General features: G+C 36.7%; 1 protein-coding gene across 5 annotated transcripts; it reads left to right on the top strand.

Annotated features, from left to right (window-relative positions):
- The first annotated feature begins 499 nt into the window (after positions 1-499).
- LOC136339361 (zinc finger protein 26) lies at positions 500-27,264 on the top strand. 5 transcript variants are annotated; one of them, XM_066282547.1, is made up of 18 exons: positions 500-602; positions 12,430-12,560; positions 12,620-12,721; positions 12,774-12,887; positions 13,022-13,138; positions 13,197-13,370; positions 13,424-14,083; positions 15,090-15,222; positions 15,453-15,642; positions 15,698-16,407; positions 16,457-16,591; positions 16,647-16,861; positions 17,037-17,148; positions 17,212-17,370; positions 25,320-25,505; positions 26,433-26,586; positions 26,647-26,900; positions 26,958-27,264. In XM_066282547.1, the coding sequence occupies exons 2-18, from the start codon at positions 12,443-12,445 to the stop codon at positions 27,214-27,216; spliced, it is 3,792 nt and encodes a 1,263-aa protein (XP_066138644.1). In that variant the 5' UTR covers positions 500-602; positions 12,430-12,442; the 3' UTR covers positions 27,217-27,264. The 5 variants fall into 5 exon arrangements, with proteins under 5 accessions (XP_066138644.1, XP_066138640.1, XP_066138642.1 ...); XM_066282545.1 differs by adding an exon at positions 8,744-9,000 and having other exon boundaries at positions 511-602; positions 26,647-27,264; XM_066282543.1 differs by having other exon boundaries at positions 26,647-27,264.
- Positions 27,265-27,932: the final 668 nt, after the last annotated feature.

Here is a 27,932-nt window from a genome sequence, read left to right as displayed (position 1 = left end):
AAAATTATTCATCTTCCAAAAATAGATTAGTTGGTGTATTAAATGTTATAAAATTTATCACGTTTTTTAAAATGCACTAATTTTCTATAGTTTTATTCTTTACATACATATATATATGTATACCGCAGAATTACAATAATTAAAAAAATGTGGTAATTTTGGTTTATTTGGAAGAGTTAGAAAAATGTTTTAGTTGTGTTTTTCAAAGTAATTTTAAAACTCTTTGTAGCAAAATTGGCAAGTTTTTTTCAGACTTTTCAAAAGCTTATATATCGCATTAATTTCCCTATAAATTTGGAAAATAATATAGAGAGGAATATAAATAATTATCAGGGTGCAGTTAGCGACGACACAATCTTTAAAATATTTATCAAAAAATAGTTCACATTTCAATAAAAATTATCTCACAGTTTGGCAACGCTCGTGCGGCAGCTGTTCCTCGACATCAGGCCTTCCATTGCGCGCGCATGCCCATCGTCGACATCCCACAACAGTTCTCTGACGGTGAGTGTGCGATGTCAAGTCGATTGTGTTTTGGTTATATGAATTTCCTTTACTAATTTGAAATTGAATTCCATGATTTCCCCGTCTACAATAAAAAGGTGAGTGTCCATTACATGCCTTATAGAATTACAAAAAGACAATGTAAATATGGATATTCTTAAGGCCTAAAGCAAAGCACAACGTTAATATTTTCATATGTTCAGTGAATACTAACCTAAAATCTAAGCGTCAACCTGCCGTAGTTTTCGCATTGCGCTCTCATTTTACCGGGTGTGTCCAATTAATATTGTTTGCGTCGTGTTTTAATTTGAATGAGATTGAATAGAGGTGAACAGGGCATGCTAGCCAATAACTGCAGTGAATGTTATAATTAAAATTGCATAATTCAATATATTACATTACCAGCATTTCCGTCAACCAACGCGAAATGAATATTTAGACTGAAAACCTAAGGAGGCAGGTAGGCATCTCGGAAATTATTACTCCAACCTCGGCTTTAAAAAAGTCATGATTAAAATGTCTTTTAAAGATTGCTTCAAATAATTTTTCAAGCTAGCGTGAGTGAAGACTCCGGAAAACGAGAAAGCTTTCATAAAGGAAAATACGTGCTGGCTAACGCATATGCTAACATTTTCTTTCGTGTAGCACTTGGTGCATGAATATTGGGAAAGAAAATTACTCTCCACATTATTGTATCTGCAATTATCATTTGAACGGTTTTTATTGAAACTGAAAGATTTACGTAAATAACGAGTTTTTCACAATTAATCAAATGTAATTAGACCACAATTCTTACGTTATATATTGAAGAATTAAAAATGAATAAACGTGCCATAGGTTAGCAGAAGAATGAATGTATCCGAACCTACTTTTCTCGAAAAAGTCCCGTAATAAATTTCATGGTATAATTGTATGCTGTCTCAGACTGTGCTTTACAAATTGAGTAGTACGATTGGCAATTGGGCAGCAATATAGTTAAAAAAAAGAACATTTTCAATCTCTCGGTAGGCATCTAAGTGGAAATCGACGAGAAAAACTGATAAACCGAAATTAGTAAAATGCACTTCAATTTTCTAATACCGCTGCTAGTGGACTTCGTGACACGATGAATTTGGAATGTTTATATTTACTGGAGTGAATTGTCGCGCGCGGATGAATATCTTGCATCTCAACAAGAACGCAGCAAGTGAAATCACGCAAATCTATATAAAACGAAAGTAAGGGTATGAAAAACTTAATACTTTTTGCCCTTGCAGAAGAAGGAAAATATGGACGATCTTAGTTTCTTGCAGAATGCTATAAGATTAAGAAGAGTTGCATTTACTAGATACACAAAGTTTATAACGACTTTTGTTGACTTTTCCTGTAAACCGGCTACACAACAAATACCTTCCTGTACCGTCGACAATGGTCAAAAAATCGAACCTTGTAGAATTAAATTATATTAGATTCATACATCAAATCTTATCACAAAATTGTTGCACCACACAAATTGTGTGTTCTGTGTGTCAGGAAGCACTGGCTAAGCAACATACAAATTCCATTATGACCGATAAGTGATTTGAAAGTCAAAGCGTATTGGTATCGTGTAGAAGGCGTACATAGAGGGATCGGCATTTTCTAATCTGAAATTTTCAGAAAGGTTAGATATAACAGATCCATCAGTATTCTTTAATATCCAGTATGTTCAAAATAAGGATGCTGAGTATGATATTTCGTAAATGGTAGTACATATATGCAGATTTGGTTAAATAAGACAAAGCTTGAGTGTTCAAGGGAGTAAGGATGATGAATGCAAATAGTCGTGGGAAAAATCTGAGAAGATTAAAGCCTATTACAATTTTATGCCTCATTTCAGCTCTGCGTTTAATTAAGCCAAGCACCTCAAAGACCGGTTTCGATCTTATCAGAACTCGTCAGTTCAGTTTATCTGGAGTCAATTAAACGCAGGCAGAAATCCGCAATGTCAATGGCAAGGATGTTGGACTTACAGGAAAATATCCTACCAACGCCATCTGCCGTGTGCTTTCTGCGAAATTTACTACCATTTACATAAATTTTCCTTACTCTTGACTACAGGTCAGTTGGGTACACTAAGTCGCGCTACTTACATTCGAAAATTCAGTCCAGATGGAGTAAAAGGGACACAACAGATGGCGCTGGTAAAATATTTTCCTACGGGCTAAACATACTTGCCGTTTATATAGCCGATTCCTGCTTGCGTTTAAATGACTCGAAATGAACCAAACTGATGAGATCTAATAAGGTCGAAACCGGTCTTTGGGGTGCTCGAGTTAATTAAACGCAGAGCTGGAATGAGGCATAAACCTGTAATAGGCTTAATCTCAGACTCAAGCAACACCCCCCCTCCCCCTCAATCTTTATCCTCATGTATTAATTCAATCATAGTGCATTATTTTTTATTGGAAATACTTTATTATTTGGATTGCAATGCGTCGTTGAAGGTTAACTGATAGAGTACCAATTCATAAACCTCTCTCTCCAAATCATCAATTAAACCAATTCAAAGTACTCGATATGAACTAGGAGCTTCCTGCCATCTACAAATAACTTAATCATTTTCCATTGCAAGAGTTAGCATCAGCAGCGTTTACACATATTAATTAGAGGTAGCTTAAGGCTAGCTTACAGTGACTTACAACCAAAACAAGACAAGATTAAAACCTGATTGCGACCACGTATTTGCACATATAAATGCCACCAACCAAGAAGTTTTATGCATTCTAGGTGTCCTCTGCGCATAAATACCGATTTATTGAAGGTTTACATTGCGGTGGTCTTCGTATGATATGTTCAGTAGCCAATTACGTGTTCGTTTTCTGCGGAGGGGAATTAAAAAATGAATTATTGTGCTGTTTAATTAAATTTCGTTGCAATTGTGAGAACGATGACCCGTGGATTGCGGGAATATTTTTATTGGTACCATACAGATGGCGAACGAAATCCAGAGCTTACCAACCACTCTTAGAAAATTGTGAAGTCACCTTGCGCCATACTACACGAGGTAGGTCAAACGAATTCAAGAAAGTTGACGTCAGAAAAAATTCAAAATTTTTGATTTAATGAAGTCATATAGGTTCTATAATGGTAAGTACACTGGTTGAAAACCAATAAAATGGCCGCATTCGGCAAAAGTAGCAAGCGAACATCAGTGGAACTCGCAACATAGGAATATTTGAAGGGCAGTGTGACATTCAGCAAAAATCCCAGCCATATCACTCCTATCTGTTGGCTCTGTTGAAAGGGGTCAATCGGTTTTCATTGAGCGTTTGCCTTTCAATTAATACCAACCGGAGCCGAAACAAAATCAACAGAGTTTCATTGAAAACGGTAACATAAAAGACATAACTTGATTTTGATTTTTGGGTACCTATTCAAGCAGTTGGTGTAAAAAGTTTGGGGTACCTTAAAAACACTTGTGTGCAAAGATAATGTGTACACACTCGAAGAACTTGCATAAGAAATACGTACAGGTTTTGTCCAAATAGGTGTGAGGAGATGAGAGATTGGTCGCACACTCCGGATCATTCTTTGGAGGTGAAGGTTGTTTGCACCGGAAAGAAGGGCATTTTGAACAATATTTATAACTTCTAGTGTTTTGTTTGAGATGATTTTCAATTTTTGCAAACACAACTTTTTTCTCGGTTTAAGCAGTTTTTAATAACTGACAGCTCCCTCAATCTTTTAAACGTAAGATAAACTAAAGAAACCATCCCACGGTAGAAATGTACTTGGTTGCATATGTTTTTCATGAAGTATGAAATGGTATAAGATAAAGAACATTTTAGAGCAATGGACAGCTGAAAATTTAACAAAAATAAAGAAATAAAAAACTTTTACGTTCAGGCCTCTGAAAAGTCAGCAAAACATAAACAAAATGAACGCAATGGTTGTTTAAAATAACAAATTTAAGTGGCTTTGCAACGGTATTATTGAAATTTTTGTAGCGACAATGCAAACAAAGACATAAGAGCATTTAGAAAACAAAACTCGACAAATCTTTAAAAATCAAAAAATGAAATTTCCTCAAAATGGACGCGATCTTCCAAAATTTTTTACCTTACATTTTTGGTAGCATTTGATGTGAACCACCTCCTGAAGTTTGACTAGGTAGATCAGGAGCATCATGTATATGAAATGTATTCGATACCCTCGGGCCGGTTTTTATTACTACTCGTTCAAATGGTGGGAATTAGTGTTTAAGTCTTCACTCTTTCACCTTAGGATTCAAACCTCCATCCTCCTTTCGCCGTTGTAACTTTCTGATTTGAGATCACAAACCTTGCTCTGGCATGGTTCTGAAAACGTTACAAAGCCACGACGCTGGAAGATACCAGAAATACCCCTGATTTATAATAGAATTCCAACAATTTCAAAGTAAATCTTAAAATGATTGAAATGATCATTGCGATATCTACAGGAGCATTGCACGTTCTGAAGACAACAATTTTTTAAAATCTTTTCTTAGGAAAGCGGAAATACTCGCTGTAAAACATATGTAGGAGGCACATTTTTATCGACACTACATTTGAGTACGTAGTGAATGTACTTTGCTTGAGGAATTTATTTTTGAACATTAAGGAGGCCGCGTGTTTCTCTTAGTGCAGTTTTTGAAATATTTGAGGTATCAAACCAAGGAGGTACTATAACCACCAAACCGTTGCCGTGTCGCATGGAAGATTTACGGCACCCGAACTACCTTTGTGCCCGTCAAGTCTGTCTGAGTCGACAGTACTGGGTCTTGATTTTTATGTGATTTTTATGCTAATTTATAATTTGGGCAGTGGCGGTTCTGAGACAAGTACCCCAACAATTTTAAAATTGCTATCCTGCGCTCCGTTTCTATGATTCGTTATTGAGCTTCCTATGGATGGCTTTATGCTGACATGGGACAGCGATAGTATGAAAAGTGGTATTTGGAATAAATAAGAGAAAGTTAGGAGATTGGCGGACGTCCCTGGTTAGACTTGATATGTGATTTTGGAATCTGTGTTCGGCGTTCGTTCTTTCTTTTTGTTATTTTGATGCGATTTATTGTGAGATTTGAAGTATTTATTACGGATTTCTCATTGTAATTCAACATAATGGAAACGGAGCCAAGGATACGTAACATAAAAATGAATATTTATCGTGGAATTACGTTGATGAATATAATTAAAAAGTCAGGTTTATTTTCCCGGACGTTATTTATTGTTATTGAGGACAGATGAGAGCCGAATTTATTTACGGTGGAAACCTACTAATTAAAAGAATCGAATTGATAGTGATACGATTTCATGGTAGCCTTTTGTGAGTTTCGGTAAGAGGCGGTCCATTATCAATTCCCTTCAATCTAAAAGAAATTCTTGTAATAGGAAATAAGCGCAAACTAGTGCTTTCATTAAAATTACGTATAGACCCCCATTCATTTTTTTAATTGAACAGAACTCACTTCATCACTCACAAACAAATCGATACCTACTGGATACTTTATGTTCAAAATACGTCTTAGAAATAAAGCTCAATCAATACTTACAACATAATCCATTATGTTCTTGTGTTTTTTAAAATAAAGTTTTAAGCCCTTTGTTTGATTTCACTAAATCTACTGTACCCGATCCGAAGAAGAGGGCAATTTTTATAAAAATAACAATAAAAATACAAGAACGTTTTTTCTTTGGGTTAACAAACCTGAGTGCTGTATTACCTAAAATTTTACATAGACCAAACAAATGTTAAAGATTATTTTTTAAATTGAAATATACAAAGTGTCCCGAAAATAGTTACTACGAGTAAATTTTGTATATAGATTTTTTTTTCGCTTCTTAGAGCCTGCAGATCAATGCCCGGGCAACATTAGCAAGAAGATAATATTCATGATAGCGTTGAAACAAATTGAGGGTATTGTTCAGAATCATAGATGCCATGGAAATTATCTTCTAGGTAAAATACCCAAAATACCAATGTGCTGGCCCTAGACGTGCCATGTCCTTGACTCGTAAAGTACAAGCTTAAATTGGTAGATAAAGTTATATATGAAGCCAACTAAAAACATTACCTCTACCAAAGCAGATTTTGACTGAAAGTATCATTTCCACTAGAAACAATAATGGTATGCGGGAAATACTCTACAAAACGCCCTTCTTCACCACGGTCTCGTGACATAACATCCATGATTGCTTGAATATTTTCTCAATATTCTCAGTAGTTTTAATATTTATTCCAAATGGCGTGATAGGCTCCTCTTGTGTATATCTCGGGCTTGTGTGCATTAAATTAAACTATCAAGGTATTGGCATCGAGGCTCCATGATGCAAGGTGTGTATAGCTGGATTCCCATATACTTAGGGTGACCGTGATTGTAAACTTCCTGGCTTCGTGAATTTGATTTTTTCTCTATCATTGTTGCAAGAGTTTTTAGATTAATATGTACGAGCGTTGTAATATTTCCCGTTTAGAAATTTACCCTAGAATGCAAACCCATGACATTTTATTGTTAACCAATACAAGAAAGCATCAAAGGAGTCATAACGTTTAATGAAACGCAAACAACCGTTCTTTATTTAGCCGAAAACCGTATAGACTGTTTATGAGGGTAATAGAAAAGATTCGATCGATGTAAGGAGCCATTATCAGGCCGTCACCCCTTCTGACGGATGCAGAACAGACTTGTAAATTCATTATCACTTTTCTTTTACATTTAAGTTTGCATTGAGCACCGTATAACGACCTTAAACTTGTTGTATTTTAATGCAGATTTAGTATTGTTCTTAGCAAAGTCACTACGAGCTCGTGATTAATGAAAATGGAAGTCTGGAAGGAGCAGCTTTGGCCCTCCTACAAAGACCAGAACCATAATTTCTTCAGGAAAAACAATGAGTTAAAGAATAGTTAAATATTTGAATTCCGTGCGTTTTAAGTTGAAAATCCTGCAAAGTAAGTAGATATTGAATATTAATTTACAAATCTCCAACACATAAATATCAATTTTTTAATTAAGCCTAAGCATGATTTACAGCGATAGCAGCATCGCGCCGTTCTTTAATCAACTCTGAACCGTCTGTGCTTTACCGTTGCAGTTCGCTGTTTTACCGACTGTGCGAGTCCGTTAATTCCCCCAGATTGATTTACGTCACCGCCGCCATTTCTCACCATCCCATAAAATCAAGATATATCGTCCCGAACCAGTCGGGATTATGGAAAATTTACCTTTGGCGCGGTCACATAACTTCACATTTTCAATTTACATCTACTCTGGTAGGTGTTGTCTTTCTGTATGCGGGCAAGTTTAGCGCTTCTCACCGTGAACTCCCAATTAATCCTCCTGTTAATCAAAGACATTTGATATTTAGATTTAGCTACAGCGAAATGTACTTGTGGGTTGTATTTAGTGGCGTAACCGATGGGCGCGTAAAGCACCTAAAATGGACTCAAAGGAAATGCATATCGGCGCAAACGAACATGTTTGATTTATTTTTTATTCGTTCTTTTCCTAGTGCGATAGCTACGCTTAAAAATTTCTAGTCAGAATGTTAGTGACTAATGCCTATGTATATTAAGGCACATGTGGTTAAAACTGGTTTGTACAAGGTAATTGCATTGGTGAAGAATGCCTGTTTTACAGTTACGGCCCTTTCACCTAAAAAGACAGTTGCGCTGTCATTTGTTAAAATGTCAAAACGTGAACATCCATTATCACCCTTTCTATGGAGAACTCATGTTAACTTAAAAGTCATTTTACAGGTGTGGGACATGGAAATCCTGATTAGCTTACCTGTAAGAAATTTGTTTATATATCATTAACATAGTGGCCATTTTCATTATAGATAAGTGAATTTCAGCAAGTTCACATTAATATGTAATTCAATTTCATTAGATTTAGTGAGATGGGGGAGGGCTCTTGGCGTTTGCACTGCAAGCAATAGATCTGTTAACAAATATGTGAAGAAAAAATGTGCACCCTCAACGTCCCCATCAAGAAAATAACAACCGGACAAACGGCGTTAGCTTTATCCAATATTCCTAAATTCATTTGGTTTAATAATACTGGCAGCGCTGCAATAAATTCGGCAACCAGGCGGCGCCGTTCGCTCTATGATGGCTGCCTGCCATCGCCCTCCACTCTTTTGACAGATTTATGGCGAGTTTTGTGTAGTCTTAATATGACTTATGGACAGGAACCGAACATAATCCAACCCGCGTAATTTAGTCTCCACGACGCTTTGCCTTTCTTTTCTAGACAAGTCGGAATGCTTTATGGATATGGATATGACAGCTGCCGCGTTTTACGAAAATACGGCTTCTGGGATCCGCTCCAATGAGCGGGCAAATTACGGAATTTATTTCGACGTCGGCTATGTTTTGCAGTTATGAAGACGAAGGATATTATGCCCAAGATCAGGGAGAGTGAAAAGACACAGACCGTTGTATGAATTGGCTTCTTTTTTAAATACACCTTCCCTGATCTCCTGTCGCGAAGAAGAAAACACAAAGAAGGTGAGTTTCTTTTACGGCTTTCCTTCGTTTCCTAATTACAATGATGAATGGCCGGCAGGCAAGAAACGCAGTTACATCACAGATATGTTTTCTCAGTTTTCTGTGTCCGCTCAATCATCTTCAATTAGCCAGGTCGGTAAGTTCTTGATAATTACCTTATCAAGAGAAAGCATGAGTGGACTTGCAGTGTTGCGAGGTTGCAACCAGTTTTACACAGTTCACAATCCATAATAATTGTGAATTCAGCAAAAACATTGAAATTAACTAACTATTCAGAAAACGATCACAAAAACTCACAAGCAATTTCAATAAGAAATTAATATTGTTTCGTAGCGTTTAAATGAAGTGCCGTGGATATCATTTTTAAAGGATTAATGAGCAAGTCTTGAGTAGTGGAAATGTGGCAACGCCTGCAGTTATCGCTAGAAGCATCTCTTTGCTTGACGGGTTAAAATAATGGATCCATCATCCCTGCGGACAGAAGGGCCGTAACATCTCGTTCGAATTAGCGGATTAGTAGGCCAGTTTGTCATCCTAACTTAGCCGCAATAATTGATTTATCATCGTTAGCGATTGTGTTATATTTTTGGAAAAGGCTTTAAAATATTATAGAAAGTAAATTTCATTTTCAATTCAATAAATGTGTAAAAAAGTTATTTTTTCATAGAATTTAACACAAAGAAAATAAATTTATCGATATATGATTATCGTGTGTCCCCGAATAAGTGAACCTACTCTTGTAAAAGGTAAACAAATTTCGATTTAAATTCTCACCTTTTGGGGTTCAACCTTGCTTCGTTAAAGATTTATTTTTAGCATAAGTTCAGTTTTAAAAAATCAAGTATGACTTGGAAGATTTCAAAAAACCTATTTTGCTCTACAGTAAACTCTTTTCTGTGTCAAATACGTCATGCTATTATTAAGAAAAATTGTTTAGAATCGAAATTTACCTGCATACGCTAAATTCGAAAGTCCTCGGTCAATTTTCATTTTTCATAATTCGTGGTATTTCCCAAATCAAAAATGTTAATTTTTATTTATTTTTGTTTTATTAAAGTGATAAACTATTATGATTATATAAATTTAAAAATATACAATCTCATGCTAAACTTAAAACTCCAGTAAATCTCCTCCTCAATTTGCACATTTTTCCATACAGAGTAGGGACCCGTTAAAAGCTGTCTGCAAGTGTTCTTTAGGAATTAATCGAACTACCTATGCTATCTTGTTTTTTTAAATATAATATTTCTATATCGTTTACATTGTGTTCCTTGCAATATATTTGTTTCATTCTTGCCGAAACGAAAAAATTTATTAACGTAAAGTCTGGAAATCTGGGCGGCCAAGACGTCCAGCGCATTCTCTGAAACCATCTTTCAGCATATTGCTCATTTGGTCAATAAACGGTGTAATATGAGATTATGCATTTTTTGTACTATTTATTGATATTCGTTTGTCATTTTAATAAAACAAAAATTGGTGAAAATAGTTTTTTTTTAATTTGGAAAATACGACAAAATTTGAGGAATTGAAAAAGAGAAAAGTGAAGTTGACCAAGGACTTTCAAACGTGGTATATGAGCTTAAACCCCGATTCTAAACAATTTTTCTTAATAACATTATATCGTATTTGATAAAGAAAACGCACTTTACTTTCAAAAAAATAGGTTTCTTGAAAATTTCTAACATATACTTGATTTTTTAAACGTGAAACTATATTGGAAACTAGCTTTTAGCCAACGAGAGCTGAGCCCCAAATAGGGAAAATTCAAGTCGAAAATGTTATACCTTTTAGAAAAGCTGGTTCATCTATCTTTCAATACATGTAGGTAAGCAAATTTTTGAACCCGCGTTGCTCGCATGTTTTTTCTTACACCACCAAGTGCTATCTTTTAAATAGATTTGATAAAATGTTCAACAAATTTATTTAAATTCAGCACAAATCAAATCTTAAACTATTTCTTTTTTTTTATTTTCGATTTATTTGTTGCCTTTTCTTCTTAAACAGTTAAATAACAGGTTCACAGGGACACGTATGTGACTCTTTATTAACTTACCGAGTTATTAATGACAAAATCGTTATCATACCTCTCAAAAGGTCCATCGTATAAACATATTTCTACAGGACATACACCCCTGATCGGGCAGGAGAGAAATTATCATATAACACCCCTAAAAAACAGCGACTAAAGAGGGTGAAATTGTTGTCACCACCACCACTAATAGACTCAAGTGTAACAGTTAAGCTGTCTAGCGAAGAGGGTGCATGATCTTCAACGCCACTTATCGGAGGGTAAAACAACAGAGGGGGCGACAATAGGGGGAATCTACAAAAACCTGCATTTATTTAATCCATAACATCTTCCAATCTACGTTTATGCCCTTCTCGATTACGCTTTAGGTGTCTTATAAAAGGTTGCCTTAGAGAGTCATAGAGTGTAGTCATTGATGTTCCGTTAAAATTTGCATTTTACTTCGTTTTATTTGGCGTTATCATGAGAAATTTACCAAATCCCGAATCATTTACTGCACGAAGCAGACTTATCACATATAAGTTTTATACGTTAAATGTATACGAGCCGCCCCTGCGCGGTTTTCTGCCCAAGCGGACCCATTAGAACGTGCGTAATGGGCGGCCGCGTAAGACAGGACGCGCAGAAATGCATCGATTAAACATAACAACGTCGGGAGACATACCCTGTATCGTTACACGGGGATGTTGGAAAAGAATAAAGGTTTTAGTATGGGAGTTTTTCCTTCATTTAGTTAAGAACATATTTCACTTCAGGAGCCAATACAAAGAGAAGATATGTGGTGGTAAATAAACTTATGGCCCTTTATAATGTATGGGAAGCACTTGCGAGAATTCCTACTTGAAAATATTAGAGATAGATTGATTTATAAGGTACATAAGCAAACACACTATAAACACTAGGCCAAGGACACAGGCTTTGCATCCTCACTGATAAAAGCCGATGAGTGGACAAGGAGAGGTATAAGGTAGAGTTAGCGACAGGGATGGCATCATAAATTTCATTGATAGTGCAGATAAAGGGCTGTAAATTTTCGAATATCTTTTATGTGTGCCCCGTCCGTTATGGTTTATTGAAAGGCGATGGTCTAGAAAGTGAGGTTCCTTTGATATACGATGAGAAGAAATGGCTTAATAGATTTACCATCATCGAATTGGAACTTTCTCCAGTGCGCTTCACGCCAAGACCCGTTGTAATATCGAAAGGTTCACATCCTAGTTTGCTCACGAGACTTATTACCATTGTCTAAAAGTTAATTCTCGAAAGATATCACGTTGAGTCACGCAACACCCACCACACAAACTTCTGACATGAATCTAACCGATTAACGGGTAGATTTATTTTTCTTCAGTTTTCACAGGAATTCACTATATATAGATTGTTTCTTCTTTGTGAAGTTCCAGGTAAATAATGATCAACTACGAAGACGACACTCACTTTTGCCTAAAATGTCACGCGACCATTCTTGGTTTGGAAAATTATATCGGTCACAGAAAAACAGGTTGTGGAAAAGTTACTGACGAACAAGGTGACCAGTGTTGCTCGCTCTTTGATACGCCTCCCTTTATTGACATTCATGGTTTTCAGAACCAGTTCAAGAATCTGAAGAGATAGATCTTAAAGCCGATGATTTCTTTTCATCCTTAGAATTAAGAAGCAGCTCCAAAAAGCCCGAACAATCCACTTCTGGTAACAGATTCAGAATCCTCATGAATATTCGTAAACATTTCATGTTACTTAGGAAAGAACTTTAGTGGCATTTTAACAAGAAGCAAGTTCAATGCTGTATATCTAGGAAGTAGCAAAGACCCTCAGGAACCGCAGCAATCCAAATCTGGCAAGAACGTTTGGATAGGTAGGCTCAATTGATTGCTACCACGCATTTTACCTGCAAAGTATCAGGGGTTTTCCCGCGATGCAAAATAGAACATATACCATTAAATACAATAGCATGTAAATAAAGTGATACCATTCTTACCCTTGCGATAGGCGGAAACCAGTTAAAAGACTTGGGAACAGGGGACAATCAGTCAAAACTTATTAAAGCCGTTGCCAATCTTGAACGTAGGAAAGAAGGAACAACTTCCCATTCACCTCCAAGAATCGGTTAGTTAAGTCGTCCTGGCTTTAAACCATACAAACCAAAATCATACTTACCCCTTAGGAACCGTCTATGACGAGTCTGATGAAGACTCTGAAGAATATGAGTATGAGGAAGATGAATCCTCTGAAGAAGATTACGCCCATCCCAGGAATTTCACTGGAGGCAAATGGAAGCCCAGTTCACCAGTACAATGGGGAGGCCGGGATTGGAATATACCCCCTCCAAATTACACGGGTAAAAAATAGCTAAACCGCTCTGTAATGTGACACAATAGTGTGCATTATTAGGTGGTAAATGGAAGCCGAAAAGAGCCCCTTCTCCTTCATACACCAAAGGCAAATGGAAACCTCCCGAAGATGAACTTACTGGAGGCAAATACCCGCCCCCGGGACACACAAAGGGCAAATGGAGGCCTGCAGATTACGATTCTCATCCCACTTCTGGAGGTAAATATCCGCCTCCTGGGCATACGAGAGGTAAATGGAAACCATACGAGGATGAGAACCACTTCGGAGGAAAGTACCCTCCTATGGGGCATACTAAAGGCAAATGGAAGCCCATAGAAGAAGATACATACCCAACTAGTGGAGGAAAGCTATGGACGCCTGGACACGGAAAGGGCAAATCGAAATTTCCTGAAGAGGATGCACAACCATCAAGTGGGTGCAAATACTCACCTCCTGGCCATACCAAGGGAAAGTGGAAAGCTTCAGAAGACGACATTCATCTGGTGAGCGGGGATAAGTACCCATCTCCTGGACATTCAAGAGGAAAATGGAGACCTGTTGATGAGGAAGCACCGACATCCGGAGGAAAGTACCCGTCACCTGATCACGCGGAAGATAAATGGAGGCCTGGGGAAGACGAAATTCAAACAGCATCTGGAGGTAAACATCATCCTGCAGGCCTAGGTAAAGGAAAGTCAAAGTCTATCCAAAAAAATGAAGGTAAGCTGAACTTGATTTATCTATATATTACATACAGAAATACTGCAGAAACTCGACTTATTAACAAAAAATTATTTGATTATTAGTGTACTTTTTATTTAAGTGAACACGTTAACAACAATATTGTGTTATTGGCATGACGAGAATTCGCACGTACCTATTTCGAAAGGGACATACGTAATATCCCCAGAAAATTAATGTGTTGGCGCTAGTAGGTATATTGAGAGTTGCTGTTATTGCTCCATTATCTCTACCGGGAAATTTAAATGGTAAAATATATACTAACCTGGTGGACAGATCTATTGAGATTCTAAAAGCTCATGAATTTGAAAACCAAAGAGAACACTACCTCAACCAGTGGAATGGAAAAAGTGGTTGTGCGCATGAGCACCCCAATACCCGGACCTAATATTTTTAGATTTTTTTTAAGGGGTTACCTGAAATCTGTTGTTTTTAAAACACAATTTGCGTTAATAAACGCAACTACAGGGAATAATAATTAAAGAATGCCGGGATCTATACAGAGAAACATTGACGAATGTATGCTAAAACTTTGTAGAAGCTCTATTATTACCTAAGAAATAATGGATATTATTTTTAACATGTATTAAATTAATTATAAAATATAAATGTAAAAATATTAAATTTTAGTTAATTAATTTGAAACTACTGTATCAAATGTAGTTTTGTGAGATTTCATTGAAAATGATTACGAAGAATCTTTGACATTCTGTGCGCGAAAAAAGGTACTTCACAATCAATGATGGCATCTTTAGCTATTAGTGGGAAATAGCATATTATACTAAAAAGGTGTGAGGTGCGTCATAATGAATCATATGTCAAGATTAAATGCCCAACTTATTCAATAACTCTAAGAAACCAAAAAATTTCTGTCTATGGTCTATAATTTTTTCTCCAATTTTTTGGGACTCTGCTACTTTTACAAGCCGTGATTGTATATCTCTTAAATTCAAAAATAAATGTTCTCGCTTTAACCCTTTTCAAGGTACCATCAAAACCGAATCCTTGTCATATCTCCAACCAAGGCCCAACACCGAAACCAATACCTCCAAACCAACGGAGAATATTAACTCAGACGATGCGGCTCGTTGCAAAACCCTCTATGAATCTCCGTTAAGGTTTGACTGTTGTTTCAAGATTGTAAAGGGTGATCATAAAAAAAATCTGAAGTGGAGGTAAAAATATCACACTCACGACTTGGATAAATTCATTAATTTTTACACGTTTTGTCCATGATTAATGATTCATAGCAAACGACGTAATCGAAATCCTACGTTTACCGTTTACCGCCTTTTTTTTTAATGATCATCAATTGTTACTCTTTCCGCAAAAATGTCATACCACTTAGAAAATCCGGCGGTACTGTGCAGTACTGGTGCGGTCCATGCAACCGGCAATTAGCGTCCAAGATCGTTTATGAAAGGCATTTGAAGTCGGAACTCCATTTCAAACGATCCAGACGTGACGGTGAATTCGATGAAGGAGTGGCACTTAAGAGGATCAAAGTTGAGCCTCAACAATCTCCTGCTATTGTCAAAGTAAGTACAGTTGATCGTGTTAATTTGCTTTTGTAAAAGAAGGGAGAAATTTCAGTTATTACCAGTTCAAGCAAAGAAGCGCGGTAGGAGGAAGATCTTCGAAACTTGTGCTGTTTGCAAATGCAAAGTTAATAGATACTTAATGGGGAAGCACCTGATTTCACATTATCATTGTCGAAAGGGCGACATCAGTTCTGAAGACTCGAAAAAGCTTGTGCTTGATAACATTCTCAACATAATCTTAGAGAGCCCATTTCAATGCAATGTTTGCAAATTCTTTTGCAACACACAAGAACAGTTTATAGATCATTGGAGCACGGACTTCCATCATAGAAATGATCAGAATCATGGTGGCTACTATTTTTGTGCCTTTTGTAAACACCGTAGCGAATCCACGGAGGACATGCTTAAACACCTAAAATCCTTTGCACATCTTGAAGTCGTCTCAGTAATTAATCGCTCTGTACCAATTATCATCAAGAAAATAAGTGATATTTTCTGTCTTACCTGCAATAGCGCATTTACTTTAAATATTCAGCTCTTAAACCATTGCAAGAAGAATGGCCATGATTCTTCGAACGTGAGCCTTTACAATAGTGAAGACTATAAATGTAAAAACTGCGATAAAAGTTTTTCAAAGGCTATGTCTCTACAAAGGCATTTGAGGAAGAAACACCAATATGGGTACTTCTTTTGTGGACCATGTGGTCTGACCTTTGAGACCAGTGCCGACGCTAGTTTGCATAGAAGAACAATGGAGCATAGGTTCGCAGGCGTTTGCAGGATTTCTGCTTTAGTATTAACATTTTTGCAGGTATGTTTGGCTGGAAAAGAAGATAGTGAAACGTGGAAAGTTGAGAAGAATGTGTGAATACTGCGATAAAGTTTTTCCGAACTTCTTGCTACTAAAAGAACATTTGAAATCGCAGCATCCGGATCATAAAATTCGGTAAATTGTGGATGAGAAATAAATCATTGTTGAAATAATTTCATTGAATCCACAGGTGCCCGTACTGTGGGGACAACTTCACGATTTCACAAGAATTGACTAATCATATGAGATCCAAGTCTTGCAAATTTCCGAACATTGTGAGCAGTGACGGTGCAGAAAATACGTATCAATGCTTGCAGTGCTCCTTTTCTTCGGATTCAACTGCAGAGCTCTTGTTTCATGTCGCTTTACATGGGGAAGCTTTGGAGGAATATAGGAAAAATACAGGTGAGCGGCAATGTTTCGTTCTTTTTTTATTGTCACGTTTAGAACAGATATTTTTTGTTACAAAACATAAAGTGATAAGTTCTTATCTTCCCTTCCGCACAAAATCGTGAGGGCACAGAAAATTAGAACAATTTGTTATTGATGTTTTTGATGAAATTTTGCGTTTTTTTTTCAGAAACCAGTGGCAAACCAAATAAACTTGTACCGAAGTATAAATGTCCAATATGTGACAAGTTCTTTCCCAAGTACTCGTTGCAGTCCCATTTGAGAATACATACTGAAGAAAGGTAACGTCAAAGATATTTTACCATGAGTTTCATTAGAGTTATATTACCTCTATAATACTTTAGACCGTATGTATGTAAAACATGCAAAGCAACATTCGCCCGAAAAAACAATCTTCTTTACCACGAGAAGAATCATGAGGTTAAAAGGAAGATTAAAAGAAAAGAATCCAAAGACGGCAAATCGTTCCTGTGTTCAACATGTGGGGCTGGTTTCAACAGAAAGTAAGTAAAAGACATTATTAGCGCATTTACATAAGCCAGTCGTTTAAGAGCAGTGTTTATGCACAACTTTTAAAAGAGCGACACTTTACAATACGTAGTTAACAAATTGCTGAATCATCGACATGAAATAGCGACTGGATCCATCCACTACCACCCAAACCAAAAGGACCCAATAAATTTATGTTAATGATGAAATTTCGAAGAAACAGTTATTAGTGATGTGGAATTGCATTTTTCAAGAATGGCCGACCCATAAAGCTTCTTGTTTATGGTCTCATCAAGTTTCATTGGTCGATCCGATGGAAGTCTTCCAATACTTTTCGGCTTATTTTCCATTTTTTCGACGGATGATTGAGGAAACATTAGTTTTGATGTGTCAGGTGAGAGGTGGAATACATGTTTCGGTTACAGATAACTTAAACGGAGCTTATCGGAGTATGAGTCAGTGCCCTTAAGTGCATTCGCGTATTAACTTGGTGGCTCGGTAATAAAATGGACGGATTTATGGAACGTTCGCTCGATTGCCGATTAAATATCGCAAAATGGGTTACAGGACCCAGTGATTTTGTTATCAATAAATTGGAAGATGTTGAAGGTGGACATTTGCAAAACATTTACATTTCTGCAACAACATAACATGAGAGAAGTTGGCGGTCAAAAACTCAGCTAGGTAGAGATCTGTGCGTGGATGATTTCGGTCTTTTTATGTCTTCCTTTGCTTCGAAATTTGTTAGTTTCAATATGTCTTTAACGATATAACCTTTCACTATTGTTTGGTTATATTCACCATGGTGTAAATTGCGTAATTGTGGTCTGCATCGTTGGTGTATCGTAAGTTTCTATAGCTATATCTGTAGTTATGATCTGTATGTAAATTGTAAATTTGTGTGAGTTTTTATAAGTCCACAATTCCAAATTCCACTTTTTGGTCAAAGGTTGTCCCTGAGTGAATTCACTTAATAAATTAATCTCCCTTAATAACAAAAGGAGGGGAGGTGGATAGAGGTCTCAAAGCTAAGGAAATACATTATATTCGTGGACAGGATATACTCTGGGATTATACCTACTGTTCTTGTCCATTTTAATTTTTTTCAGTTGACCGGCAGCACTAATTAATACAGTAGAGTGGAGAGCAAAACTTTCTCGAAGAGTTAAGCTATGTAACTACGATATTTTCTTTAGTTTCGAACATACGAGGTGACTTTGATGCGTATTTTCCGAATATCGATACTGATAGTGTAGATTTGTTTCCTCTCTTCAGAGACCATCGTAAGGAGGATATCTCTGACAAAGGCAATAATCCGTGGACAACTTTTAATTGACTAGTATACATTTTATTACTAATAACATTGGTCTCATCCCAGAGGAAAACCATCTTTTTACAACTTATATTAAGAAAGTCACTTACATCCAACAAAAATGGTTCTTGTGAAGTGTAAGTTTGCAGTTGAACCTTTTATTGGATCCAAGTCATTTTAGGCAACACTCACAAATTTGAGTTAAAAAAAAATCAACTTCAACGTCATTTAATAGCCTGAAAAATATAATTTTTTGTGATTCTTAATTCATCAAAATCCGTGTACAAATAGCTCAGTTATAGCTTCACCCGTTTTCTTTTGAGACACCCCGTATATAGGGTATTCACGTAGGTATCCCGATATCAGGTTACTGAAGTTTACGTAAAGAAAAATTGCTGTGTGCAAACGTGTGTAGTCTTGGGAACTTTCCCAGGAAATAACGTCAAAATGGTTCATCGCAACAGCTCGAAAATATACTAGATGGATGTGCACGCGGCACATTAAAACAAATAATTCCTATATACGTTTGATTTCTACATGGGCCCTAGGTAGAAGTAACTAAGGTCCGTTATGAGCCCATAATTTTCTAGTTTGTACATAAAACTACACGACGAAAAGTCTTCAGAGGGATGAAAGACCTAAACAGACATTTGCCCAACGCATTATCTCATAATTCCCCGGTCTCCTGTTTAAGTTACTGGACCCAACGAGTGATATATAGATGCCGCCACTGCGCTAATGTGTACTTAAGTTAGACGCCGGCAGATGGGCCGGCGGTTGCTTTTCAAGATTTATGAAGGTGTTATAGTCGTCTAGTTTGTAGTTTCTAAGGTGCGATTAGCGGAAAGTTAGAGATAAGCCGGTGGTCTAGTGTGAATGTGAATAGAAATGATTTGAAAAATATTGGTTTTACTTACATATTTCTATTGGGCATTGTTAACAAGACAGTGCGAAAACAACCCATTTCCTCGAGCTCACCTGCGGTAATAACGCGCCGAGCGAATTTATTGTAAATGAAACAGTATCTAAAGGCTATTTATATCTGTTATTATATTTCTTTCTCATTAGGGATATATCTTAGTTAGCGGCCGCCATCTCTTGGGCTGAAATGAGAATTTTTCAGGCGGCATATCTTTAGCATCTCGTTTGTTGCGGATGCGTGGCCATTGTTGTTCTGGTTTTAATAACTTTTAATAAAACACTCTGATTTATTGCGCGATCGGGAATACTGTTTCAGGTATTGACGGTTAACAAAATGATTTATCGGTTTCTTCCTGTTTAAGCTCACCACTTGGGTATTAGAGATTATCGAGCAGACTTGCAACTCACGTGGATGCTTTCATAAAAGTTCAGAATGTCAGAAACATTAATTTTTTCACAATAGAGATTCCCAACCATATTTTATTAATAGCCAAGTTGAAAGCTTGAGGCTATTCCTTGGGATTTTGTGCCACCTGAAGAATACCAAGTGTCCAAGTGAACTCTTGATATAGATTAACATGGAAAATCAGTTTTTATTTTTTTGGGCCTGCATGGATTATCTAATTGAAAAACTTTTATATGGAGGTCGTAGTACTTAACATTGGCTATCGTTGCACAATTTTTCAATTTTTTAATTAGAATCCTGTTGTTGGAAAACGTCTTCCAAATTTCAAAAATTTAAACGTTCCGCGTAGTCGTGCAAGGTCACGATTGGCCACAGTCAAGGTCAGAATTAAACAAATACAAAGTGACGACTCTGACCAATCGTGGCGAACGATTACGCGGCACATTTACATTTTTTAATTTGAAAGTGTTTTGAGCCAAAACTGCTCAAAACGAAGCCGAAGGATTGTTTTGATCGTGGAAGATCGAAAAAATTGCAGAACGATGATCAGATTGGAGTACTATGAGCTTCATGTTAGACTTCAATTAAATATTTCATTTGATGCAACTGCAAAAAAATTTAAAAACGATTTTCCATGTTAATCTCCTATTTTTAGGATTCGCCTGGACATCCGGTATATAAATAGAACATTAATACACGGAGGTTAAAAACAATAATGCGCTGTTTTTTCTTTGTTTTGCGATATGACTGATTCTATAACATTAATAGTAACTTTTCTAAATTAAAAAATTACATTATATCCAGGGTGTAATATATAATCATACATGTATTTCAGAGGCCGATAGTACTCTGAAAAATAATTAAAAAATGCTGCCAGTTCCATCGTCAAAACGCACCATTTTTGATATACAAGGTGGCAAAATTTTCCCTTTTTCGTATCTTTTGCGTTTTTTTTTCACGTATCTCTTAAGTAAAATTTTTGACATTTTATACATCTTTTTTTTAAGACTTACAACAGAATGTCAAAATAATCCGTAGTCATATATAGGGTGTTATGTTTTTTGGTTCACGTATTAATTTACGCTTTCCAACTTTTTTGTTAAAAACGCTGTATGAACTGTAATACTAAATTTAAATATCTTCTTTAATTCGTTAGCTTTTTGGTCTTTTGCATTATTTTTATATCTCACCGTTTCGCAGAATGTGCAAAAATATATATCGATGCAAGTTAAGGAAGTTCGCTCTACTTATTCTGCGCTGTAATCCAACATGCTCTGGCTAAATTTCAGCTATTTTAATAATTTTGATTTGATTTTAAAAAATTTAAATAAAAAATTGAACTCAAGACATACGTGAACAAAGATGCAAAATATGAGAAAAAAATGAGAAACTTTATCACCCAGTATATCGAAAATCGTACGTTTTTGACCATGGGTGTATTAGCATTTTTTAATTATTTTGCAAAGTACTATTGCTTACTGAAATATCTCCATGATAATATGTTACTTCCTATATAAAATAAGTATACAGGGTTAATAAAAAACAACCAAAGCTCAATCAATGTCTGTGGAATTTTGAGAAAGGAACACAAAAAATGCTTTTGATCTTTTTTGGATCGCCTGATATGTGTTAACTGACAGATATACCGGAAACTACGAACATCAAGTGAACGTCCTTCAGTTGGACTGGTCATTCTCACTCGACAAGCCTGTCGGATCGTTCGTTATGATGTTTGAAAAATTTAAAAAAGGAAAGAGGTGACGAATATATTAGAAATCTTTTAGATTAAGATCCCAATGGTCAGTTAGAGGCTGCGTAGTGGTAGATGTGAAGTAACTTCTACATATTTACAGACTAAAAACTTATCCTAATTTTTCTTGTTATGGTGCATAAAAGACATCTTTACTCAACGTATAGAAATAGAGAATGTTCTCTAGACTAGCCCATCTCTGTATGAAGCAGCAGTAATTTTCTTTTATGGGCGTTCTCCTCAAAAAGTGGACGGCACAAGCTTAATAAATCTGTCGTTTCGATATTGTATGGCCCTTATTTATGTATATGAATCAAATGTTCGGTGTTCGGTTCCCATCAAGGGCATCAATCGCGAGGTCGGAGAGCCGTGACTGTGGCCCTGCTGCTTCAATAATTCTTCCTTTATGACAGGGGATTAAAACTCTTTTTACGGGGTGGGTTGCACGGAATAGATAACTCTGACTTACGAGGTTCTGGACGTGATTTAGTGTTTATTATACACACCCATCAACCAAATCTTTAAATTATGATCTGCTTAGATATCATGGATATAAAAATGAATTATGGCAATGGGTGGTTAGCAAGACAGCCCCAGGGTCAAGTCTGGTTAAATGTAACCAATATGAAAATTTTGTAGATATTTAAATGAACAATATACCCAGTGAAATGGCTTTACGCAATTACCTGTCACAAAATCCCAAATTTATATCTGATTAAAATGTTGAAAGTATTGGAAGTTATTGCAGCTGCAATGCATTGACGACACATTTAAAATATTTTCACCAAATAATATATTATAGAAAATAGGGACATTTAAAGTCTCTGGGCTACGGCCACTATCTCACACCTTTTATTATTATTTATTATCTTTTATGTTCAATAAATCATACCCGGTGGCGAAAACACTGCAATACATATTTGGTTTAAATTATTTTAATATGCTTTCAACAAAAGGCGAGTGCACACTAGAAGGGTCGTAAATTAGGAGGGCAATAATATCCGTATTTTATAGTCCTCAGTTATGGAGAACAAGAGTTATAGGATGGTAAGATATTTTTCTTCTGATGTAACGGAAATCATTCAGTAGCGTTTACCAACGAAGTAATGATTATTTTTAGATATTTAGTAAAGTTAGAAAATTTGATTCTCGTCGTTTTTACACGAATTAAAAAGTTACTCGATAATGTTATAATGTACACAGGATGTTTTCAAAATGACATCAAAAACTTTTCAATGCGCCATGGAGACCAACACGATTGTCCATTTTTAATCGAGAAATTTCCATTTTAATTTAGTTAATTTTATTATATAATAAATTAAAATAAATTTATACCTGCGATATTAGAATGTCAACATGCCATTTGATGATTGGGATTGATCTAAGGATTTTTTCATTTATGCTTATTTCCTAGAATATTTTTTTAATTATTTTGCAGAGTACTATCGCTCCCTGAAATATCACCATGATGATATGTTACACCCTGTATATATTACTCGGAGTAAAAGATCTTTGTTGTGCGTCTGTTCTTCAGTTTCGCTTCAGCGTTCAATATCAGTTTTATTCCTAAGGTAATGAAAATTGTTTCATAAAATAGTTAGGCTGTAGGTATCATGTGATGTAGTGAAAGACTTTTCCACATATTACCTATTCAGGAAAATCTACCGTGAACCAATCCGAGCTCTTTTTTAATATCAATACTCGCTTTTAGTAAGTACTTCCAACTTCATCTAAAATGCGCTTTTAAGGGTTTATATTCCAGTGTTTCATGAGGCGTGCAGTGTAAATTCAAATACAATTTATTGTGTTTAATATTTTATTTCATCATAGAACATCCGACCATCATATCCAATGAAGCACATTATTTCTGGCATAACAATAACTATCTAAAGACATTAGATTGCCTCACGCTATAGCGAAGTAAACATGGTCATTTAGCATGATTGGATTGAGATGCCAATGAAAGCGGTTTACGGATAAATTAGCTGAAATATATTGGTAATTAATTTTCTAGTCGGAGAAAAGACATTAACGGGCCTAGGTATAGGTACTGCACTGCCATTGACCACTAGAAGTTATTGCCCTGTAAGGGATCTTGATGGTCACAGTGTACTAGTAGCATCTACTGGTTCGTCATGGAGAGTAATCATGAAATTATTTCTTATTCAATTTAGCAAAATTTACCTACTAGGTCTGTTGGAATTTTAAGACGTAAATGCCCCATCCAAGTACTTTTCGACCCCAATATTTCACCTGACCACACTCCTCTAATTACTCCCCGTTTACGACGAAATATGAGCCGTAAATAACAGCGCAAATGCTCACTGTCCGATTTATGTCCCTTTACCGCTGCACCACTTCACCGACTGGCCCACAAACAACACTTTTTAGGCACTAATTGTTAACACCACGCCATATATTACAGGTTAAACATGTCCCCTGACTACCGAAACGACTCTCCTAAAACGAAATGGATTTCAAATTGCTGAATTGCGGACTGATATTGTCGTCCTTTGTATTTTTGCCGTGACTATTGTTTCTAACTAATGCTGACGTTAATTTGTCATTAAATCTCTTTCTCTTGACCATAATATATGTATAAGAGGTGTCCAAGCGAGAGAACCTTTCAATTATGTGCCAAAACATAAATATCTGTCCCCTATGCGCCGATAATTCTTCGCATTGAGAAATTCCATCGCGTTCGGACCGTTACGACGGTATTCCAACAATGGACCATCAATCGCCCTGGGTACGTCCTCCGTACCACACCTGCAGTACCGGGATGGGCGCGCCATCTCGCGAACAGCGATGCCAATCTCGGCATCGGGCGGTTTTTTAAGTCGGTCCGGCGAAAATGCGATTTATTGGCCGCGGTACCACGCCGGAGGCTTTCAAATCGTAAATTTTGCCCAAAAGATCTCGGAATCGGTAGTGATGAATGATCCTAAAGAAATGAAGAATGAAATGAGTTCATTGTGAGTATGGGAGGGTTCGTGGATGACATGGCCGAGCTAGGCAAACATTCATCTCCTGATGAATTATAATTAAGTTTGTGCCTGCAGCCTGAAGTATTCGCATACACTAACTAGGTACGAAATTATGAAAGGTAAACTTAGCTTTCCTAAACTAAATTCGTTACCCTGGAGAGTAGAACTTTCTTAGAGAATCACCTTTAAATGTCATTTTGACATGATTCCTACTGAATGGTGTACTCTTGAGATAGACGAATCTAGTAATTGGTGGAGATGTTTTCTCAGATTCTATCATAAATAGCCGAAATATCAAATCAAATAGATACCTAATATATAAGTATTAAAGACAATCAATATCTATAAATCGGCGCCAATGAAAATAAATTAATACATTTTTTCATTCTCCCGCCAAAATGTTATAACAACTCATTTAGCTCCACACGAACAAGAAAAAGGAAAAGAAGAAAGAACAGTGTTATACCTAGACCCTGTCAAAATCTCAAATTGTAACCGTTCGCAATCACAAGATCAAACCTCTATCGCATAAGTCACCATTAAAAACAGCAAATAGCTTAACTTTATATCACTCCATCTTGTTGCAGGTTTACATTGCAGCAACACATGTTAACACACGGCGGAAAACTGTGCAGATGCCCAGAAGTAGGCTGCTTCTTTATTGCCAGGAAGATGAGCGAACTGCAACAACACGTCACTGTTCATAGCCCGCAGAAAAATTTTGGATGCGATTTATGCGAATACAAAGGCAAAACCAAGAATCAATTAAGACAGTTGAGTATTGAAGACATCTGAGCATGAACTGAAGATTTCAAAGATGGTATAAATTTAGATTTCGCTAGGTAAAAGCGAAAAGGGGAAAAGCAAAATCGTGGCGAGCCCTTTTTGAGATACCTCAAAATGGGGTTCACTTCACTTACCGCCACTTTTTCTCCTTCGTTTGAAGCGTACAATTAATTTTCCAACACTTCGGCTTCTTGTAATCATCACCAATTTATTTTTTTTTTTTGGTCTTCCGATTCGTCTCTTCCATTCTCTATCGTATCAACTTTTCATTTAAACGCACAAATACTCGAAAAATTAGTGAAATTTAGGAACCAGGCCAAGTTATATGGTCTCACTTCAGTACCCAAAACCTAAAAGTTGCCACATCTTTGATTTCCTTATCTTTTACCGTTTTCATGACCGCAATGATGTCACATGGATTTTGACTGAGGCAACTTTGGACTTTGGAAGATATTTCGGACATTAGTACTAAATTACGGTTAGAACGCAACTTAGGTTAACACCACTGTTAGTGGAGATTGATTCTTTTTCGTACAGTACTTGCCTCAGCAGTACTATACTAAGTATCACTAGGATCAAGGCAGGTATTTCCATATAAATCTTAGAGGAAGTACACATATAGTTCGGTCCCAGATTATAAATTAGGCGGGCAAACACTTGTTCAGGCGGATACGTTCGAATTAATTGACGTTCGGTGAGTCTCGACCGTGTAATTAGACGGTTATCGGAGACGAAATCGCCTGCCCGGTCTTGTCTGCGCGTCAAGAGCGGACTTTATTGTCACGTTCGCCAACGAATAGTTCGGGCCTTATCGGAATTTACACTTTTTATAGGGAAATCTGTATACTCGTTAGGGATAAAAGAGGAATTGACCAGAGGCGTATCGGACTCACCATATTTCCAACAATTTTCAGACACAAAATCATCCATGACGCAGTCAAGAGATACTCATGTAACGTATGTCCGTTCACGTGCCGGACATGCGCTCACCTACGGAGACACATGAGGCTTCATACTGGAGCAAGACCTTTTAAGTGCCCCTACTGCAACTATAAATGCAACAATATGGTACCTACAGACAGTTGTCTTTAATTTTCTCTACACATACCACTAAATGAATTTTAACAGGAAAATCTTCGAAGGCACGTTCTGTCAACGACGAAACACCCAGGAAAATCCGTTTACGAATGCAAACTTTGCAACAAATTCCAGACGAACATTGCGAAGGAATTTAAAAACCACTTGATGATGAGTCACAACGAGGAGTTTGGACAAAGCAAAATTGCAGCTACGTACATATCAGGAATATACCAGTCCCATGAAGACAGCACTTATTTGGTAGATGCAGAAAATGAAGATGATCTTCCTGATGGAAACGAAGAGTATGACCTACAGTGTTTAACTCACGGTTCAGCACCAAAAATTTTTATATTATGTAGAAAGGTCCAAGTGATGGAGATGAAATCTAATGAAGATCCCGTGGTGACGCAGCTAGCCCAATCTACAGACTTGGGCAACAAAGATGGCACTCTTGACCAGATGTTACCAATGTTTATCATATCCAAGGATGACAGTGTGAACGTTGAGATAGCATCGGATTCATGGAACCTGATTGGTCGGTATGATGTCGAAGAATCAGGAACGTTGGTTCCATTTCATAGTGAAGAAGACGATGAGTTGTTTCAGGAACACTTTTAAATTCATATTTTTCTACTCATTAAAAAATAAACTATAATTTTCACACAACGCTTTTCGCATTTCTAGAGGTTTAGAACATTTCCAAAGGCAACTGTTAGTTAGCGATCGAGTAGTGTTTGATTTATCTTATTCTCTCCCGTCCCCTCCACCAGAAATTTATTGGGTCGAAGCAACACATTACCCACTAAAAATACTCCATATTTTCCCGAAGCCACTGTAGAGCACTCGCATGAGTGCTTGTCTCTTTTAGTTTATCGTCACTCTTCTAGATTTTTCATTACTTTTCTTTAGCATGATATTCACAAGGTTATTTTGTACAGCTTTCCTGGAGGCCGGGCTACGAGACATTTTTTTATTGTTATTTGTGTCCCACATATTTGGGGCCCAATTGTAGAGAATTCTAAATGTAGCAGTTACGTATATTATTTATGTTTCCCGGTGTTATTGAGGGTCCTCCTGTGGTAAGCACGAGTGTTCTTGTCTGTACTGCTCAATGTGTGAGCTTTGCTGTTCAGAGTTCTAGTTTATTTCGTTCTCTTCATCAACATAGATGAAGAGATGCTTCAGTTTATTCCCTCCATAGACAATCAGACATTCCGAGATCGATGGGGTGGCATATTCCATAAGTCTCGGCAAGGGGAGATGCATGGAAATTCGTAAAGTTTGCCATGCATTTTCCCCTAAAAATTATGATGGAATTGCCAACATAGCTAGAA

The sequence above is a fragment of the Euwallacea fornicatus genome, chromosome 5 (assembly GCF_040115645.1).
Source record: "Euwallacea fornicatus isolate EFF26 chromosome 5, ASM4011564v1, whole genome shotgun sequence".
Classification (NCBI taxonomy): Eukaryota; Metazoa; Arthropoda; class Insecta; order Coleoptera; family Curculionidae; genus Euwallacea; species Euwallacea fornicatus.
The sequence above is the reverse complement of the archived record's forward strand: the minus strand, read 5'-3'. Positions and strand labels throughout refer to the sequence as shown.